Raw genomic sequence first — 20640 nt, 5'->3', positions numbered from 1 at the left:
AGATGAGCAGGTGCCTGAGGGTCCAGGGGCACTAGAAGGCTGCACCACCCTCTCCCTGGCAGAGCTCTCTCCTCTGTTCCTTGAGTCCTGGCCATCCTGATGGGTCCTCTCCTGACCCGTGGCTTCAACCCCACCCCACCCCCACCCTTCTTCTCCAGCAGGGAGCACAGGCAGGAGGCAGGGGGCCAGCCGCTACCAATCTTATTCATCAGCCAGAACTCTAGGCCTCATGGACACAGACAGATAAACCCTGGCACTTACAAGAGCTGAAGCTTTGAATCTGGTGGGACCCAGAAGAGATCTCCCCAGCTCAGGGGCCCCCAGCGTCCCCACCTGCCAACAAGAGGTGGTGACAGAGCCCTGTACTCCAAGTTCTAATCCCATATTCTGGCTAAGTCACTTCAGGCAAATCCTTTACCCTTGGTAAACCTCAGTTTCTCGCTACAGTAATGATTAGACATGACCTGTCTAACTTCACGGGGCATGGGGTGGTGTGTGTTATACATAGCACAGGGGACTGCAAATTACAGGGACAGATGTTATTAAGTACACCTTCCCTGTTGCACAGAATATGGCGTGTGTTTGGATCTGAGAAAGAATTAAGCGCTGAATAGGTAAAGGAAATTACTCAGGGTCCCTGGCCAAGACTCAGGCCATCTTTGTCCCTGAAGGGGCAGCTAATGGGCTGGAATGACAGGAAATAGCTCCTGAGGCGCCCTCTATCCTTGAGGTATGACTATATGCCTGTGCAGCTTTGAGCCTGCATAAATGTGGGTAATCGTGATGCCATTTTGCATTGCTGTGTGCACGTCTCTGTGCCTCTGTGGTCGTGTGTCTGGATCTTGTGTGGGGTCCTGAGGATGCACCTGAGTGTATTATGGGCTGAGTGTGTCTATGTGTATAACACAGTAATGTCAAAGTGGGACTTGTAGGACTGTGCCCATAGTTTTGTGTAAGTATGTGTGTTTTGGTGAGGCCATGTGTTGCGGGACCCTGTGATGTGCAAGCATAGTGTGTAGTGGAAACTGAGGCGGCTCCTGCATGGAACGAGGGTGCCTCCTCCTCAGGCTTCCAGGGAGCAGACTGCATTTCAGCACCACAGAGAGCTGAGGAGAACCCACAAGAGTGAACCCACACTTTGCCCTTTTGCATGAGACACAGATAGCCGTTGGGGTTCTGCGTGGTCTGGAGGGAAAACTCACAGCAGGGAGACTGTTTCTTAAATTCAGCCTTTACCCCCACAGCACTAACTCTCAGCCTGCCCTGTAGCTGATGGCTAAGAAATTATTGGGGGAGGGGGACGCAGGAGGAGGTAGAAGGATGAAGGAGGGACAGAAAGAGGGGAGAAACGAAAAAGAAAAGGCAAGGCCCACAGGGGCTCCTCTGCCCCTCTCCCCCAATTTTCCATCAGTAGAGGGTGGCCCTGGCCAGGAGCGGGAGGGTCCCTTCCTCCCATGACAACCCAATTGGATGTATGTTTTACATCTCTCCCTGGGTGGGGCAGACTTTCTCCCCATCCCGCGAATTCAGGTGGTGGGTTAAATAAGATTTCCCTTGAAGTCAAATGAAATAGCGGATCACACGCAGGAACACACACACGCGCGAGCGCACGCGCGCACACACACACACACACACACACACACACACACACACAGGCACACGTTCTCTCGGGGAGCAATCTGCGGCCGCCCCCTGAACCCCACCCATCAGCCAGGTGCCTACCTCGGTCTGTGCGCCCAGGGGCGCAGCCCCGGAGGGGCGCACGGCCCCGCAGGTGCGGGCGCGCAGGGCGGTGGGCAGCGGCGCGGGCAGCGGGCACCCCTCGTGGGCCCGGCCCCCCGCCCCGCCCCTCCGGGGTTACCCGCCGGCCACTCTGCGCGCCTCAGACTCGCCCGGAGCGCGGGCGGGCGGGCGGGCGCGCGGCTCCGCTCCGCGCGGTCCCTGGCTCTGTTCATTCATGATTGGTACCCGGCCCCCCGAGAGCCAGCCCGAGCGCCGGGAGGGGAGCGGAGCGTGCGGCAGCAGGGGCGGGCGAGCGCGGCTCCCGCACCGCACGCGCCGCTGGCTCGGGAGCCTTGGCCGGCGGGCGCGCCGCCCCGTGTCCGGCACCGAGCAGGCTGCGGGGCAGCGTCCTCGGCCGGTGGCGCGCGAAGCGGCCCGGCCCGGTTCCGAAGGCTCGCGGGGAGCCGCTGGCCCTGTGAGTCAGTGCATGTGCGGGGCTGAAGAAGGAAAGAAAAGGCTCCCAGCGCCCCAGCCCCACGCTCGCTGAATACCAAGCTGCAGGCGAGCTGCCGGGTGGTTTTTTTTTTTTTTTTTTTTTCCCTCCTCCAATTCAGAGTAGAGGAGCCACACTGATTTCTTTGCAGGGGAGGGGAGGGGCCGGGCAAGGGGTCCCAAGTCGCACACAAGTCTTCGCTGCCATGGGGGCCGTCATGGGCACCTTCTCGTCTCTGCAAACCAAACAAAGGCGACCTTCTAAAGGTAAGCCACCTCCTTCTTCCTTTTGTTCCCCTGGCTGGGTTTGGGGGTGCTCCGTGCTGAGCTGGGGTGTGCCGCCTGCCTTCCTTGGCCTGGACCCTCTCCATCACGAGCGAGGGCAGGTTCTTGTATCCGAAGGAGTCAGAAACCTGGCGGGAGGTTTGGTGTGAATATCCTGAACACGCACAAGGAGCCAGAGTGGGCACTGGCCCCAGGGGCGGGGGAGATACCCTGTAGGGCGCTGGGTGCCAGGACACTCCTCCTGGAAATCTCTGGGAACAGAAGGAAGAGTCAGATTCACAGGTGGGAGGTGACTGGATTGTCTGGTTGGAATGTTGGGAAGCCCTTCCCGTTCCCATGACTGCTGGCGATTGTGCAACTGTGGGCACCCAGCAGGGGTGCTCACACATGCACACACTCCTCCTGGTAGTAGTGCTGGTGCAGACCTAGGAGTCCCTCATCCGGGAGACAGTGCTCTGTGTGCCCACCCCAATAAACCTCTGCAAGCCAAAAGGAATCAGCTGCTGCCAGGTGGTGAAACTCCCAGGGCTCATGTCCTGGTGGCTGGGGGAGTCATTAGGAGCCAGGGTGTCACGCAAGGGTGCTGTCATGCTCTGGGAACCACCAGGGTGCTGAAGGCACCGATGAGGTGTGATGGAGCAGTGAGCTTATGTCAGGGATTAGAAACTGTGAGTCCCTGCAGTCCCTCCTTCCTGGACCCTGTTCCATAGCTGCCTTTCCCCAGCTGAGACATGCCCAGTCTCCCCCGCCGGTGGGACAGGAGTCAAATGGGTCCATGTGAAGTTGGGGCAAACATATCTTGCATCACGGGAGACTGCGCAGGCCTCCTATCCAGCAGTTAGAAAGTTGGTTGTTGGAATGAAGAGACAGGATGCAGTTAGGACAGGATGCAGTTAGGAAGCAAGAAAATGATAGGTTTTGTGTTCTTTCGTTTAATGCTCAAATCCTGTTGTGAGTGGCAGAAGGGTTTCAAGTAAACTGACACTTAAACCTTCAAGTTCTACCATTGGAGCTCAGGTTCTGGCTATAGGTGGGGGTCATAGCTCCCAATCCTTAATGCTGGTTAGTGATTCGAATTGTATTAAGGTAAGGCTGGACCCCAGGGTGCTCAATGATCTGCTCTTAGGACTTGGTTGGTCTCCCCTGACTCGTTAGGCAGGTCTGTGTCTCAGAGTTCCTCATGCGTAACCTGCCTTCAAGGGGTCCAGGCATCTGGCCTAGCTCCCAGAGACATTGGGCTGGTTGAGCACTGAGCAATGAGATCTCCGGAGGTAGATCTTAGGTGATGAAGCTGGATTGGTGTTTACATCTTAGAACACAAGTCTAAGGCCACGTGAGTTACACATCCTTTTGGCAGGGAAGGGTCTGGTTGCCTTTTTACCAGTCTTGGGCAGGACAGGTCTGCAAGCCTTGGTCCTGGACCTTGACATTCAGAGCCCTGTTTCTCACAGATCCTCAGATACCACTTGTGTGGGAACACAATTCAGCACCAAACCCCCATCATCTGTCTGACCACTGTGAGGCCCCAGAGGCCAGGGGACTGTGGGTACAAGAAACCCAGGGGTTTGTTTTAAAATATTTTCAATGACTGTGGCACTTCTGGGAGGCAGCTAGGTGTCACAGAAAGATCTTGAGCTCTGGAGTCCAGTGGGGTCTGGGTGTGCATCCCAGCTTCATCAGCGCCTCCTTCTGAGATCTCAGGCCAGCCTCATCCCTCTTAGCCTCAGTTTTCTCATCCATAACATGGGTGACAATACTACGTCCAGGCAGGAAACTGGGTGTGTGGGAAGTACAGGGAGGGAGGACCATGCTACATATACAGTGTTGGCTGAGCCACCAGGGACCCAAAGGAGACTTGTAAGAACATAAAAAAAAAGAAGGATGGATATGAAGTTCCTTGCACAGGGTCAGGCAAAGATTAAAAGCTCAAACATTACTGTCTACCATTCCCTTCTCCCGCACAAAATTCTAGGTCACCCCAGTGAATTCCCATTGGAGTCCCAGAGACCAGAGCTCTTTGCTCTCTCCCAGGATCCTAAGAAAGAGAAGAGGGGCACCAGCATTCGGTGAGCCCTTACTGTGTGCCTGGCACAGTTCTGGGTGCTTCTTCTGCACCTTCTTATTTAACTGTCACAACAACGCCTGTTTGAAGCTCACAGCGGGTCAAGGCTGTGGGGCAGGCCGCCATGGCAAGCCCCAGCCCTGAGTGGTCAGCCCCTCTTGCACAGAGTTCCACCACGTTGGCTGAATTGTCCCGGGCTCCAGCTGTGTATATTTCTCCCGGCATTTGCCCCCGAGCAGAGTCTTATCTTACCATCTTCCTCTGTGGAATGCTAATCAGCAGAAGACCTTTCCTGCAGAGAGAAGTGACTTAGAGACTGGCTGGGGAGGCTAGTGGTCAGGGATCACTTCCTGGCCAGTTCCCTTCCCCCCACCTTGGGACCTCAGTTTCTCCTCAGGTTCCATCCTGCTCTCAAACTTGGAGGTTTTTATTGCTGATGCTCTTGCTGGAACTGCTACTATGATCTCTGAGACATCAGGCTCGGATCTAATTAGAGGCAGTAAGAAGAGGATGGTGGGGATTTTCAATTCCTGCTGGAGTCAAATCCAGGCCTACCACTCACTTGCCATGTTTGCCTCAAGTGTAAAACAGAGACAGTAGTGGTAGTTACCACTTTAAAATAGCTGTTGGGTTGTGTGAATTTCAGGGATAATGCAAGTCAAATGCTCAGCACGAGCTCTGCTATGTAGTAAGTGGTCAGCACATTTTAGCTTCTGTTCAATTTATGGCTCTAAACTGTTTGTGGCTTCCAAATGCCTCGAGTGAGGCCATCCTGGAAGTAGGCAGTGCCTCTGGGAGTCCTACCACCTTGTTTCTGGAGCCCTCTTCCAGCACTGTCCAGATAACTAGGACCCAAAACTTTAGATACACCGAGGCTGGTCCTGGTACTGAGCCTCCACTGACCTCTGCTCCGTGGCTGGTCCTGAAAACAACATAGCTTGCTGAACAAATCCCTGCGTGTTTCCAAAATATAATCTGGTAGCACGTATACATTTTTTTAAGTAGGGCAAAACCCCATGTGACTAGTGCTGAGAGAGAGACACACATAGCCCAAGCTGAGTGTTCAGGGAGAGCTTCCTGAAGGCAGCCGAAATCTGAATTCGTTTAAGAGCAGGGTCACTGACTAAAAACATTCAAATTCATTTTCTTTCTCTGTTTGGGATCTTTGTTTCTCTTTAATTAAGAATGAGGAAAGGCCACCCTGCTTTGGGGGATTCAGCTTCTGCAGCCCGGTCCTAGGTAGAATTTCTGGCTCCAGGAGTTTTGCATGTGCTTATACCAAGGACACTGCTCCGGACACTGCTTTAACAAGTAAGCGCGAAGGGTTGGGGTGTGGGGTGACCAGAGAAGGCTGATGCAGGTGCAGCTGTGGAGCCTGTGGGGGGCAAGAGAATTTAGGCAGAACATCACTAGACCAAGGCCATCTCAGTGGAGGTATGCCTGTAAGCAAATGGGTTATCAGTCCTCCACTGCCAGAAGAAAACATTCAGAACCCTCAGCAAGGTCTGAGCTTGGGATCTCCAGAGTGCTCACTGACTAGATGAGCAAACTAAAGCCCACAGCTATGAGATGCTTTTTCTAAGTCCCCGTGGCAAGTTAGGGACAAATATGGAATCGGTTTCCTGATTCCTAGATCAGTGAACACCTTGGAGAATTTGTGGAACCGGAGGGTTCCTGATGAAGCTGGGTTTGTAGTTTTTTAATCGGGCAGCATGCTCAACCCAGAAGATCTGGGAGACCAAGGAGAGGCAGCGAGGCGTGGAGGAGCAGAAACCCTGCTGTCGCATAGCCCTTGTATCAGGGGACCTTTGGCAAATCATTTCACCTTGGAGATGCCAGTTTCCTTATGTCTAAGAGAGGCGTACTAATTTACGGAGGCGTTTGTGCTGGGTCTCCCCTGCTTCTGCATCTTTGTCCATCCTTTTAACTCTGTGTTACCCTTCTAACTCTGTGTTACCATTCCGCCATCTCCTGGTCCAATAATTATCACTCCACCCATAACCCAAGACCTCACTCAGCTATTTCCACAGTCAAGAAGGCTTCCCTGGGCCCCGGGAGGCAGTGATTTCTCTCATCTACATTCCCAAATAGTTTAAAGTATGCATTTTCATGACTTTCAAGTCATGCATTCAAGTAGGCACTGGATGGAGGTGTTAACCACACCTCCCCAACCCCCCCCCCCAAAACCCCTGACTCCGGAGTGTCAGCTTCTTGCAGGGAACTTGTCTGAATCATTCCTCAAAGTCCTCAGCCTGGTTTCCTGCACATAGTAGGTACTCAATACATCTTTTCTGGAGGAAATTATAAATAATGGAATGGTCGGCCACTCTCTGTTATTTTCTAGAATTGCAGACCCTGCAGGAAAAGTTAGCTTCCGGCTGGAATTTCGGTTACCAGCCCTTTGCCTTGAATGAATTCTCTTATTTGGCCTGCTGGCTTTGAATTGGCTTTGTCCATGAAACGTACTGAATCTGTTTACCATTTAGCAAGGAGATGCTGAGAACAGTGTTCCTACTCCCCAGCTCCTGAGAGTCACAAAAGCTTGAGGAGCCCACACCCAGTGCCAGGCACAGTTCTGGGATCTCAATCCCGGAAGAAACTCAGTGGAGATCAAGGTGAACAGAAAGAGGGAAATGGAAAGTTTGAAAGATAGAAGTGAGGGATTACTGCCTAAAATGAGGAGGTTTGTCCCTGGCAAGGGACACAGTCTGGACCTCTTTGTATACCTGGAAAGGCTTTGCTCAGTGAATGTTTAGTAAATGTGAAAATGAACAGTGAGTGCATATGTTGACATGTGAGTGAAAGAATGAATGATTGAATGAATGGAGGAATAAGTAAATACATGAATGAAAGGGAGCAAATGAAATATCAAATGAATGCCAGAGGGAATGATTGAAGATATGAGTACATGCATGAATGAATGTATCCATAAATTAATGAATGAGTAATGAAGTCCTCGGAAGGCTATAGTGAAAGACTGTCTTTCATGAAGAGCATTGATTGTCATGCTACCCCAACCCTGGATCTAAGCTATCCCCCATGAAAACTAGAAGGAGTCCATGGGACAGGAAGCCATGGTACAGATAATAATAAACATAGCATGTGCTTCTTAGAAAGCTAAAAATTATAAATTCAGTCAAGAAAAGCCCTGTAGTTTTTTGGGTATCAGTAGGTGTGTAGTGTTTTGGGGGAAGGCAAGAAGATGGGAAGGTATCTCTTAAGCTTTCGCTCTTTTGTTGATTGATAAAAAAAAAAAAATCTAAAGCAAGGACTGATCCAGAATGACCTCCCTTGTATATTGAGTTCACTTTTACCTTGTCTGGGTGAGACCAAGAACCTGTGTATTTGTCTGCCCATTTATTGATTCACTAAGCAACATCTGAAGTATCCTTAAAGCATTGCTTCCCTGATATTACCTCTGCCCGAGGTCCACTCTGGCTTCCACTCACCCTTTCACCTCTACCTCCCCATTCACCTGGCAAACTCCTACACATCCTTCAAGACCTCATTCAATATCACCCACTCCCAGGCTCCTGGAGGTAGAGCACATCTCTCCCTCCCCTGTTACCTCTGCAGCTGTTGCTGCTTCTGCACGCTACAATTATGAACATTACGTGATTATGGGTTTATACATTTATCTCTCTGACTAGCTCTAAAGGAATGAGTAATATTCCAGCGTTTCTGTCAGGCCTGATATTGGGCCCAGACCTGATGGATGTTGGCTGTGTGGAGGTAAGGATGGATGGAGCAGGGCGTGTTCTTGATGGCTCCAAGTAGTGCAAGAATGCGGCAGCACAGATGAGAAATCCAGGTCTGCTCGTGGCGGGGAACACTGCAAAGTTCTGCATAATGGCCCTGGAGTTGATGTTCCCATTCATCAGGCAAGGAATGAGCAGTGTTTAGGAGAGAGAGGGGGAAAGGTGGGGCGGGGCGGGAGGGAGGCAGGGAGGGAAGGAGGGAGGGAAGGAGAGACAGACTGTGACTGAGAGTCTTGGGACCTTCAGACAAACTTGACTTATCTTTAAATGCTTCCCCTCCCTCCAGGGAGTGTTTTAAATGGGTCACCTTTGGGGAGTAGCTGTAATCCGCTGGGATATCGCTGGTTTCCCATACACTAGCCATGGGAGCAGAACTTTGGATTAATTCTTATTATTCCAGTCCAGGCAGGAATCCTCACTGGGGCAGTGGGGGGAAATGGGAACTGCATTCCACTCAAATCAGGGGGTTAGGAACAGGGTTGCAGAATGGTTAGGACCCCTGAGTGAAAGTAAGACCTGGGTTTAAACTCTGGCTCTGTGACTCCTTAGCTGAGCCTTTCTGAGCCTCAGTTTCCCCCTCTGTAAAATGGGGACAATGACAGCATCTACCTTACAGGGATGCGTATGGGGCCAAAGAGGTAGTGAGCATTGTGCTTCACATACGATAAGATGATTTTAACAACTCGGGTTGTACTGGCTTTGCTGCTGCCTTTATCCATCTTGGAGCAGGTCCCTTCCTCCTCTGTTGCTTTCTCTGCACTATGACTGAGCATTCCTTGGTGATCTGTGTCCCTTCAAACTGTGGCCTCTGATTCCATCCCTCTGGGACCCAGAGCCATCACAACCCTGGCCCCTAGCATCCCGAGAAGTTTCTCTGGTAACTCCTAAGGGAAGCTGGCAGTTTTAGATGATGAAAACTTCCCAGTGGTGAGATGGGAGAATGTGGATCATCTGCCAAGGTTAATAATAATAATAGCTGATGTTGACCGCTGTTCTTTGCCAGGCACCTTACTCTGCCCTTTTCCTTGTTACTTTATTAACCTCTTCCCAGCCCTGGAGGGCAGACCCTTTTACAGTTCCCATTTTGCAGATGAGGAACTGAGGTTCTGAGAAGCGAAGTTCCTTTCCCAGGGTCACACGGCCCTTGGATAGCAGTGCCCAGTTCTGGCTAATCCTTGAGCGTGAGCTCTTAGGCACCACACCCTCTCCCTCCCCTGCTGGCCTTGCCTCAAGAAAGAGCAGCCCCAGTGGGGAATGTGGAGAGAAGGCATTCAGATACAGCCCTCATTAGCCATACCACACCACCGAGCCATCTGTAGGCCTTGAGCAAAATGCTTTTAGCCTCATCTCAAACCACCCCTGGATCCGTTTCTATTTAATCTGACACTGCAAAAGCCTAAATATGAAATGATTGGGGGCATAAGGCCAATTAGCAAATTCATTAATAGGATTAAACATTGCTCCTCTGCTCTAATCATTTATGTGAACTACATTCTTTTCCCTTTGTTGCAGCCATCATTGCCTGTCAGTGAAGGATCGAGCACATCGGTCTTCAAGTGTGTTAGATTTCCAAACCTTCCAAATCAGGGACCAGAATCAGTCAGTGTTTTCACATGGTCCAGAGAGGCAGAGAGGGGTCAGCCAGTTGATGAGTGGTCATCATTGCAGAGGAAACAAACACAGGACCTCGCTGGTGTGTTTGCTTTCTGCTCTCTCACTAATTCCTTTCTGCCCTTGGCCACATGTTGGCCTAAATCTGTATTACACATATGCATGTGGTGTGGCTATTATGGGCATATACATAACCTGGATACAAAGTCTGGCCCTGCAGATTGTTAGCCATGCGGCCTCAGGCAGGCCCTTCAACTCTGTGAATCTGCCTTTCTACATCCAGACAATTGGGATATTGATAGCAATTCCCTCCAGGGTCGTTATGAGGATTAAATGCAGAATGCACGTAAGACCCCAGTGGCCAAAGGACAGCACGAACGCAGTAGCGGTGAGATATGACCATCTGGAGCTGTGCTGTTCTCAGTGTGGTCCTCAGACCAGTAGCCTTGATGCCACCTGGGAGATTGTTAGAAATTCAGCCTCAGGTCCTGGATCGTAACCTGCATTTTGCTAAGATCGCCAGGTGGCTCGTGTGCCCATGACCTAGAGCACAGATTATAGTACATATATATGTCTTTTTGTGTTTATTTATAAGTTTACATATCAAGCTGGAAGGGGCCTTTGAAGGCTCCTGGTTCGAGTGTCACTTAAGATAACAAAATGGAATTGACATTATACTGAGATGCATGAGGACTTGGAATTCCCTAATTGGGATTAATGTAGCAAAGAAGCCTGGGCACAGCTTTGAGGCTCCCCTCAGCATATTCACAGGATCCAGAACATCAAAGACAGTGGTTTAGTGTAAAAAAAAAAAAAATAGAACATTGGAGGTTATTTCATAACAGCTCAGAGTTCATAGAAAAGGTATGGCATGTTGGGTGAAATAGAACTAAAGGCCAGTCCTAGCTTACCCTTTACAAGCTATGTGGTTGAAGCCAATTGTTTGACTCCTCTCTGCGTGTCCGGTCTGTCATCTATTAACAGCAGTCATGATATCAACTCATTGGATTGTCATGGGGATTAAATGAGATCAGGTGAATGCAAGTGTTTATAAACTGTAAGGCAATGCGTAAGTGGTGAGTATTAGTACGTAGGTGATGATAGTGATCACAGGTATAGTAATACTTTTGATGACGGTGGCAAGGACGGTGTATGTGACGGTGATGGTTGTGTTGGCGGGAGCAATGATGGTAGTGACAGGTGGTAGCAGATAGCATTAGGGGTGTTGATGGTTACCGTAGGGATAACGTTGGCGATACCAGAGATATTGGCGACAGTGTATTAGAGTGTATTAGAGATAGTTGTATTAGAGTACTAATGGTGGTGAGGGCGGGTCATGGTGTTGCTGGAGCATGATAATGTTAGTGGTAATTGTGATGATTCTGGTAGGGACAACAGTGATGGGATGGCGCCAGTGGCGATGGGGGCACGATGGTGGTAGTGTGATGAGAAGTGGTATTAGTAATGATGATGATAACAATATGGTGACATTGGCGCTAATGGTGGTGGCGAAATAGTGGTGGTAGTGGTAGTATTGCTGGTGGGATGATGGTGGTAGTAATAGGGGTAGTGGTGGTAGTGGCAGCAGTGGATTGGAGGCTGTCTTTCCCTTTGTTCAATCTATCTTCTTTGACTAGTCTATGCAGAAGGATTTCTAACCCTGAGACTTTGAATTCCCCTAGATGTATCTGTCAGTAGTAGGAAAGAATAAGACACATTAGTTCATGCCTCTAGATTTATCCATGGTTGGCACTTTCAGAATCATTTGCATACAAGCTGTCTTCTTGACACTTGCATTCCCAGGACATAGCATGGTGCCACGCCTGCTACATAGTCAGTCTTCAGTAAAAATTTGTGGAGTGAAAGAGCAAACTTCCACGAGGACGCAGGTTATACTCTTGGATGAACTCATCGGATTTAAACGTCCCACCTCCAGAGGTACACAAGGTCATCAGGTAGCTGTCTATCCCGTCGGAATGCACCTGCTCTCGCACCATGACCAGCATTGGCAATGGAGCTGCCCTTCTATTCTAACAGGCTGGGAAGACTTCCTGGGAGCCTCCTGGATGTCATCCTGGCCTGATCCATTTCTGCCCTGATTCTGCACTGACTGAGCACAACACACAGTGGAGAAAATGGCACGTCCCACCAGTAAATTCTGGAGTGTCCATGCCTCTCTCCTTAGCCCCTTTTCTGATGCATCATGAATGAGAGGCATGTTTTGCCCCTGGAGACATTCTTCTTGGCAGCTGGGAGGGATTACAGAAGTAGTTTCAAATCTAGTGTCTCCGTAACCCATATTCTACCCTTCTACCCTTCTATTCCTTGGAAAAAAGGAATAATCGCATGTCGACATTGTAGTGTTCTTGTGGCTTTTAGGTATGTGGCCTACAGTAAGGGCTCAATAAATGGTAGTAATTCTTTTTTTGTAATTTTTTTAATACTTATTTTTGACAGAGAGACAGACAGACAGACAGACTGTGAGTGGGGGAGGGGCAGAGAGAGAGGAAGACACAGAATCTGAAGCAGGCTCCAGGCACTGAGCTGTCAGCACAGAGCTGGACGCGGGGCTCAGACTCACGAACTGCAAGATCATGACCTGAGCTGAAGGTGGACACTTAACTGACTGAGCCACCCAGGTGCCTAAATGGTAGTAATTCTTAACAACAGTAGCATTTATTATTTCTATCATTAGTGGAGAGATTAACATAAAAAGTGGTGAATAATGATAGACCATAGACTTTGCATATCTCTTTTGCATGGAACACATGTGGCTTGGATTCATTTTGGATACCCTGATCTGGAAACTGAGCCCACAGTGTCCCCTGAATAGATCATATGTTGTTGGGGGGGGTTGTTGAGAAAGACAGGGATGACCTGTAGGCAACTGGGTTTAGGTGCTGTTCTGTTGAACAAGGAATACGAGTTGGAGACCAAACAATCTTAGATTTAAATTTCAGACTTGCTTTCTCACTGGCTGCGTGATCCTAGGTAAGTTATGAGGTGAACCTTGGTTTCTTTGTGTGTCCGGTGAGGTTAATAATACTGACCACATCTGTTCCTTGGGAAGAATATGGAAAATAAAGTGTAAATGGAGCAAGGGTGGAGATTTGTTTTCCAGGCAGCTCAGGACTGCAGGTAATGGAAAGACTGAAGTGCTTTTGGGATTAGAGCTGCCTGCAGCCTTTATCAGTCTCTAGAGTTGATGTGTTGTTCCCCCAAACCCTGGAACAAAGTCAAGGAGGGGGTGAAGGAAGGAAGGAAGAGGGGTAACAAGAGTATGGATGGAAATGTAAACACGTGGAGTGCAGGTAGCAGGCTACATGCCCATAGCAAGCAGTCGACAGAGGATTCACTTATTGTTCTGATTGCTATTATTGTTAAACATGTGGAAAGGAATTCAGGTAGAAAGGAGAACTCAAGCAAACATAGGCTGATCCTAGGCTGAATTTGGTCTAAGTTACAAAGCACCATGTGCGATCCACAAAGCGTGGACACTGAGACAGGCTGTTTCCCATCCGCCCCCCTACAACTTGTAATCCCACCCACTGGCTCTGTGTGTTGAACAGGAAGAGCTCTTTAAAGGGTGCTTGGTGTGTGTGCCTTTGTGAGTAGAAGGAAAGCACGCTAACGTATGGAATGTGAGACACCGTGCCAGGCACATCCTCTAAATCATCTCATTTAATCGTCACACAATCTTATGAGGGAGATACTGTTATTGTATGTATTTTAGCAGTGATGAAACTGAAGCTCAGAGAGGAGAAGTGACTTACCCAAGGTCAACCAGCCGGTAAGTGTAGGGACAATATTGAATCCAGACCTCTCTGTCCCTTACTCTCTGTAGCGCTGTCGCTTAGAGACTCTACACCTACTACCTGGGATAGCTCCATTTGACATTTGGGGGATTTGAGGCTTCACAGCTGCACAACCAGCTTGCAGCAACGCGGGACTCGTCCCCAGTTCTTCTGACTGCCAACCCCACCATCTCACCCTGGTGGCTCACACATCATTGAAACTGACAGTGCAAGAATATCCCATTCCTTCTCCTTCTCTTCCTGCCTTTCTTGGCCTTCTTCCAGGACTTTGGAGGAACAATAAACCAACTCAAGAGGCAGGGAAAGGCTCTAGGAAGCTCAAACCCCAAACCCATTTGGTCCTTTAATGACTTCCAAGTCAGTTGCCTGGGAGACAAACCCCTTTCCCCGCACCCTCACCTTGCCCTAATAGGTCAGCGGGCAACAGCCAGACCAAAAGACTGACATACATTGCTCTTCTCAATCCAGACCCCCCCCTTAATTCAGAGATGCCCCACATAATGGTGAGACTTAGAAACCAGGCAGCCCTGGTCTGGAACTCAGCTCTGCCTTTCTTGAGCTTTGTGATCTTGGGTAATTCACCTGTTCTCTCTGAGCCTCAGGACCTTCATGTGTAAAATAGGGCTAATAGCTCTCCCCTACTATCTCCTCTCTCCTGTGATGATTAGTTAGAAAAGTGTATATAAAATACGTGTTCTAGGGTAGACACTCATTTGAGGGTTAACAAGAGTTTTATGGTTTGGCCCAGCGAGTCTCAGGCTATAGCCTTAATGACTGTAAGCTCCTCTGCGACCACATCCTAGTCTCAAGCACAAGTGTGAAAATTCCTGGCATGTGCCATCACTCCTTGTCCATTACCCATGGCACATGCTGATCACCCATCACAGCACTTTTTCCTTCAGAGCTATAATGGCGGCCTCAGAATCCTTCTTAACACAGCACTCCAGACAGCCACTATCGATTGATTACAGATGGCATGGGAGATAGCTGAAATTTATTTGCGTCCTAGTTCTGATGAAGTTCATATTTGTTTCTCCCTCTCTACAGCCCAGGCTATCTGGCTCCAGTCTTCTTTTGTGAGTTCGTGTGTGGGTGTGACTGTGTGTGTATGTTTGAACTGTGCTTCCAGGCTGAAAGAACATTCCAGTCATTTGCTGTTGGTTGGTTTGTATGTATCTCTGAGTTTTTAGAATTCTACTTGCCATGTGATGCCTGTGCCTTGAGATCTGCAAGAAAGATCAGCTTGTATCTGGGAAGGAGGTGGCTGGGAATCAAGTTAGAACTTGGGAAAGCAGAATCGGTGGGCAGAACTCACCGTCAGCCACCTTTAGGAGGGACACGAGAGACGGTGACTGAATATGAGTTTGAAGTCTCAGGAGGTTTCACACTCCATTGGATGACTGTGGTCTCAGGGAAGTAGGCTGAGAATCGAACAATTTATTCATTAGGGCAATGCTAGCTGTTGTAACAAGTAGACCCAGCATTTCAGTCAGTGGCTTACTACATAGAATTTTTCCTGTCACTCTGAACTATTCAGCATGAGTGTTCCTAATGAGCAAGGTAGCTTTCTTCTGTGTTACTCAGGGACCCAGCCTCCTCCCATCGTGTCACTCTACCAATCCTATGGCCCCCTTTACCTTTAGGTGAAGGAACTACAGATGGCACACAGCCTTTTAATGACTGTGACCTGGCAGTGACAGACATCACTATGTTCAGAGTTCACTGGGGACAGCTTGCTTCATAACCCCACCCAGACAGAAGGGCAGCCGGGAGTGGGGGGGAGGTCAGAGAATGTGGTCTCTGGCTGACCCAGTCACAACCCCACACGCTTGAGAAAGCACAAGCAGGAAACAGTCAGGGACGGTCAAGAAGTCAGCAGGGTGGGTCCTGCCTGGGGAAGGAGTCTGAGTTCAGATGCCGCTGGGTCACCTTGGGCATGGAGGAGGGAAGCTCAAGAACCAGAGGTCACCTGGCAGGGTTCACACGGAACCTGTCTAGGGAAGTCCTGCCCTGACCAGGGACATGCCTGTGTGATCATGGTGTCAGCCGTCTCCCTCCGGGGGAAAAGACGCAGCAGTCAGAGCCCAAGACGTCCAGTGGTCAGGCAACACCCCGGCCAATTCTAGGTTCACCGGGAAACATTGTTACAATGTGCCTCCCCAGGCAGCCCTGTCTTCAGGGAAAGAAAACACAGTGCTGCTCGTGACAACTTCAGCAGCCCTGGTTTGCATGGCAGTTCCATTTCTCTCAGTGTGGTTTATATTTTGATCTCATGATCTGGGTTAATGAGAGTGTTCTCCTGACAGATGAGTCCCTTCCGGGCGTGCCAGCAAAATCAGGTTTCTGAACCTCCAAGGCTAGGGGCCAGAGGCTGGGGAATGTGCCAAGGTAAATGCCACCTTGTGAGGTGTCTGGGAAGCAGCCAGCAGCCTCCCCTGCCTCATCACGAGACTTCTCTGGCTGGTCCGTGTGCATGTGGGAGCCACATTCACAGCCCTATAGGTCCGGGTCTGTCTCCAGCAGCATGTGGGACATTCCAGCAGCTTCTCCGTGATCTCTGGAAGGAAGGAAGCAGGAAGGAGAGGAGGTGAGAAAAAAACAATCTCGTGCTTAGTTTCCCCTCCAAAGCATACCTTGTGAGCCTCGTCTGTACAGGATTCGGAACAAAGGAATCCTGGTGCTTTGATTATTGTGTCTGCAGCAGTTGTTGAAATGAGTCTGACACTCACCAGTGCCTTAGTAGGAATTATAATTACATTGGAAGACCTGAGGCAACCAAGTAAACTGATTAGCGGCTTGCTCCGAGTTGATAGATTTTTTTTCCCTCTGGGTCATAAACAGGGCCGTGGGAGATGAAAACTCTCTGGGTGGGAGCAGTCTGAGATGGGGCTGTGTACATCCAGGAAGCCAAACCGAATGGTGCTGACAGGTTTCCTGGAGAGACTGACTTAACAGGTGCCCACCTGCTCCTGCACGGGATGTCTCCACTCCCTCAGGCCAGGGACTGGCTCTGATCATGGGCAGGGCTTGCTTGGGCTACAGGGGGTGTCCTCAGAGCAGACTGATGGTGATCCGACTGTTAGGTGATGCTCTGGGAAGCCCTCCCCCAGCAAAGCTGCAGCTTCTGCCAGGCATAATTATTGCATGGATAATTACACGATTCAGAGCCTGCTGGAGAATCCTGGGCTGATGCCAGAACAGAAAGGCAGGGTTCTGGGACTGCGGCCGGTTACTGCTTCTCAAAGCTGAGTCTGAAAGAAAGAGGGGAACCATTCAGCTTCCTAAGAATCCTACCTGGCAGGGTCAGGATTTGGCAGACATAAAGCCAAGAGAGGTGGGAAGCTGATGCATTCTGTCTTCTTCTACCCACCCTCTTCAGGGCAGGAGCCCCCAGAGTTCTAGCCCAAGCCCCCTTGTGCACTCCCTCCAGGCCTCGCCTCCCTGGGAGAGCCCATCCCCTCCCGCTAGCACCTGCATGCTGATGGTGCCAAGCTCCCCGGCACCCACGTTGCCCTCTGAGCTTTAGCCGCACATCCCCAAATGCATGCTGGGCATCTCCTTCAGAAGCAGCTCATCACACCCCAACCTCAGCTCTGCTCCCTTTACCCCAATCTGCTCCTCTGCCAGTATTCTCCTTTCAGCCAGCAACACCTCATTGTCCCAGACCAGACCCCCAGGTAGAAACCTGAATCCTGATCTCCTCCTCCACCGTCCTCACGTCATGTGAGGCCACATCATGTCGTTTCATTCTGCCTCTCCTCCCACCCCACTTGCACGGCCCAGGACCAGGCTCCCTGGTCATCTCCAGCTTTCTTGTAGTGGCCTCCTCACTGGCCTCCTTACCTCCACCCTCACCCCCTTGAGACCATCCTCCCACTGCCTCAGATCTCTCTCTTTCAGTGTAAATTTGGTTGCATCTTCCCATTCCTAGTGCCTCCAATGTTTTCCCATCACCCTCAGCATCAGCTTTACCCCTTCAGGCTGCCTAAGGCCCTTCCTAATCTGGCCTTGCTCCCACACTGCGTCTCCTGCCATTCTCATGACAACCAAGCCTATTGGATGTCGCTGTGCACTTCTGGCTCCTCAAAAGTGGCTTTGTCGTGCCTGAAAATATGTGTGGAATGGGAGAATGTAAGATGAATGATCCAGGCTCTGGAGCCAGCCTCTCTGGGTTTGAATCTTGGCTCCGTCCCCTGCTAGCTGTGTGACTTTGAACAAACGACTTGACCCCTCTGCTCTTCTCTCTTCGCATCTATAACATAGCAATGATAGTTACAATAGAACCTATCCCATGGGGTTCTTGGGAGGATTCAGCAAAATAATTCATGTAAAGCACTCAGAACATAATTAGTGCACAGTAGCTATTTTATCTAGTTTTCTGCATGTCCCAAAGTGGATACTCACAAAATGTCAAATCCAGAAAGAAAAAAGATTCCAAAGAGTTCACATCTTCATTGTACAGAGAAAGAAACTGAGGTTCTGAGAAGGGAAAGGCTTTACCCTGGCCACCCTTGGAGGCTGACCCCTGAATGCCAGCCTGGAGCTCTCTGTTCTGCTGCCCTGCCCACCTAGTGTAGGAGCTAGATAGCTCCCTGTCTCTAGGTAGGTCCCTGTCTTTGGTGTCCAAAGGGCCTGTCCCAGAGGGGCTGGGCTTGTACTCTGCCAGGTGCCTGGGTCCTAACCCTGACTCTAGTGCTTACCATTTGGGTGACCTCAGACAAGTGACTTAACTTCTCTAAGCCTCTGTTTGTTTTTCTATAAAACAGGGGTTTCATAATAGCACCTGCTTCATAGGGTTTTGTGGGAATAAAGGACATCATTCGTGTAAAAGCTGCTAGGTCATGCCTGACACTTAGCAAAGGTTCCACACACACCTAATAGTGAGATAACACCGGGAATAAAGAGTTCCCAGTATCTGTAGGGCATCCATCCCTGCGCACGATCAGTGAGTATTTCTTCCTTGGAATGCACAGGAAGTAAGACCTCTGTGAACACCCTACATAGATCTTTGCAGACTGGCAGTTTTTCCTCGAGTTAATTAGGAAGCCTTGACCTTTCCTGCCACGTGGGTCTCTGACTCAGACCGAAGTTTTGCAGTGACAGCAGAATGTGGTGAAAAGCCAGCCCCTTTCTCAGACAACTGAGGAGAGGCAGGGGTGTTCTGAAAGCGTCTCCTGGAGTGGGATGGAGGTGCTGTCTGACTCCCCAAGGAGTTGAAGGGAGTTTGGTTGAAGGGAGTAATGCAAGTAACTGTCTTTCTGCTGTCCCCGTCAGCAAGGGGCGTGCTGACAGTGCCTCCTACCCGGTGTCCCATGCCCAGAAGCCTCCTCTCTGCACAGAGCTCTGCGTCAGAGTCACCAGGGAAACGGGGCTGCTGAGAAAGCCAGAGCCAGCCAGGCTGTGCTCCTGGGGCAACATTCACTCCGTGCAATTCCGTCTTACAACCACCTTGGAGTCTCTCCCAGGTGCCAGGCCCGTGCTCAGACCTGCTGAGTCCCACGTTTGAGGCTCCCACTCTATGCCTGGACTGTTAGGCACTTTCATCTATGGCTATGTTCCAAACCTGGCTCCTCCACCTTCCAGCTGTGTGAACTTGCCAGGCTCATGTCACCTTCCTGGGGACCTAGTTTCCTCACTTGTAAAGGACAGTTTGTATGTTGTGACTCTCAAGTCAGAGCTAAGTCTGCAGAGCTTAGAACAGTGCCTGGCCAGTAGTACATGCTCAAAATCACCAACCTGACATGGGAGCCCATTTCTGCTGATGAGGGAGAGGTCCATGAAGTCAAGGGATGTGCTTGGGGGCAATCGAACCCAGGCCCATCAAGTTTCAAATCCTGGGCTTTGCTGCTCTTTCTGAGCTGTGTTGGATCTGTCACTGGAGAGGTTCATTCATCCTCCAGCATATCAGATATGTACTGCACCAGATCGTGCCTCTTTTTAAGTGAAGATCTGTCCTTCTGGGCCTTGAAGATTTTCTGGAACTGGAGAGTCACCAGTGGAATGCAGGTCATAACGTTTGGGAGGGAAAAACTGAGACATTGTTGGCCACATCCATCCTGTCCCCAGTGTTCGGAGCTTCTCTGCCCAGCCTCACAGCTACACCTCACACCTCCCTCTGACGAGCTATTCTGTGTCCACTGGGACTTGGAACAGGTATCACCTCCCCGAGGAAGCCATCCCTTGTCTTTCCTCCATCCCACGACTGGCTTAGGTGAGCCTTCTCTATGCTTCAAGACACTGCTGCTCATAGGAGCCCAGCACGGAGCTCCAGGCCATGAAACTTTAAGGTCAGAGAGCAAGCCTACCATTTACAGTGCCTGACACATGGCAGGAGTTAAATAAAGCTATATATTTACCTACTTATTTGCCAGTATTCTGCTTCATTACAAAAAAAGAGTCGAGACAACTGAATGAATGAATGTTTGCAGAGCTGAATTAGACTGAAGTGGGGTGCTGACCCGGGAGAAACTATGTGGGCCTGACATCAGGAAGATCAAGGCGAGAATTCTGAACCTGATGCTATTGCTTCTGTAGAACTTCAGAGAAGTCCTTTTATCTCCTACAGCCTAAGTTAGCTCTCCCATTAAATGGGGCTCTGAATGTTGTAAAGACCCAGTGTGAGGCCATATGCTGAGGTCAGCAGCTCAGAGCTGTGGCAGAACCAAGCAGAGGACTTTGACATTGGCCTTTTAGAATATTCACGAATGATTGGAAGACAGCGTGGCAGGTGGTCATTGATTATTTTGCAAAGGTGCAAACTTGGATGGTGCTCTTTGGAGGCCTGGAGGTGTGGGAGTGTCAGTGGGCTTAGAAATTTGCACATGTGCTTGCACACTCACATACCCAACCCTAGCACACACATCTGAAAGCGATTGCATTTTCCTGTACCTGCCCT

At 50.1% G+C, this 20640-nt stretch overlaps 1 protein-coding gene across 5 annotated transcripts in view; it reads left to right on the top strand.

The window, feature by feature from the left end:
• The window catches only part of KCNIP1 (potassium voltage-gated channel interacting protein 1), a 339287-nt gene that overhangs the window by 128946 nt on the left and 189701 nt on the right, over positions 1-20640 (top strand). The window contains exon 1 of one of the 5 annotated variants that reach the window (XM_007077648.3): positions 2421-2481. The exons of the other annotated variants lie outside the window; for them this stretch is intronic. Coding sequence (XP_007077710.1) covers positions 2421-2481 — 61 coding nt within the window. Of the gene's footprint in view, positions 1-2420; positions 2482-20640 lie in introns of those variants that run through there. 5 annotated transcript variants of the gene reach the window in all.

Source organism: Panthera tigris, chromosome A1 (genome assembly GCF_018350195.1).
Source record: "Panthera tigris isolate Pti1 chromosome A1, P.tigris_Pti1_mat1.1, whole genome shotgun sequence".
Classification (NCBI taxonomy): Eukaryota; Metazoa; Chordata; class Mammalia; order Carnivora; family Felidae; genus Panthera; species Panthera tigris.
The sequence above is the reverse complement of the archived record's forward strand: the minus strand, read 5'-3'. Positions and strand labels throughout refer to the sequence as shown.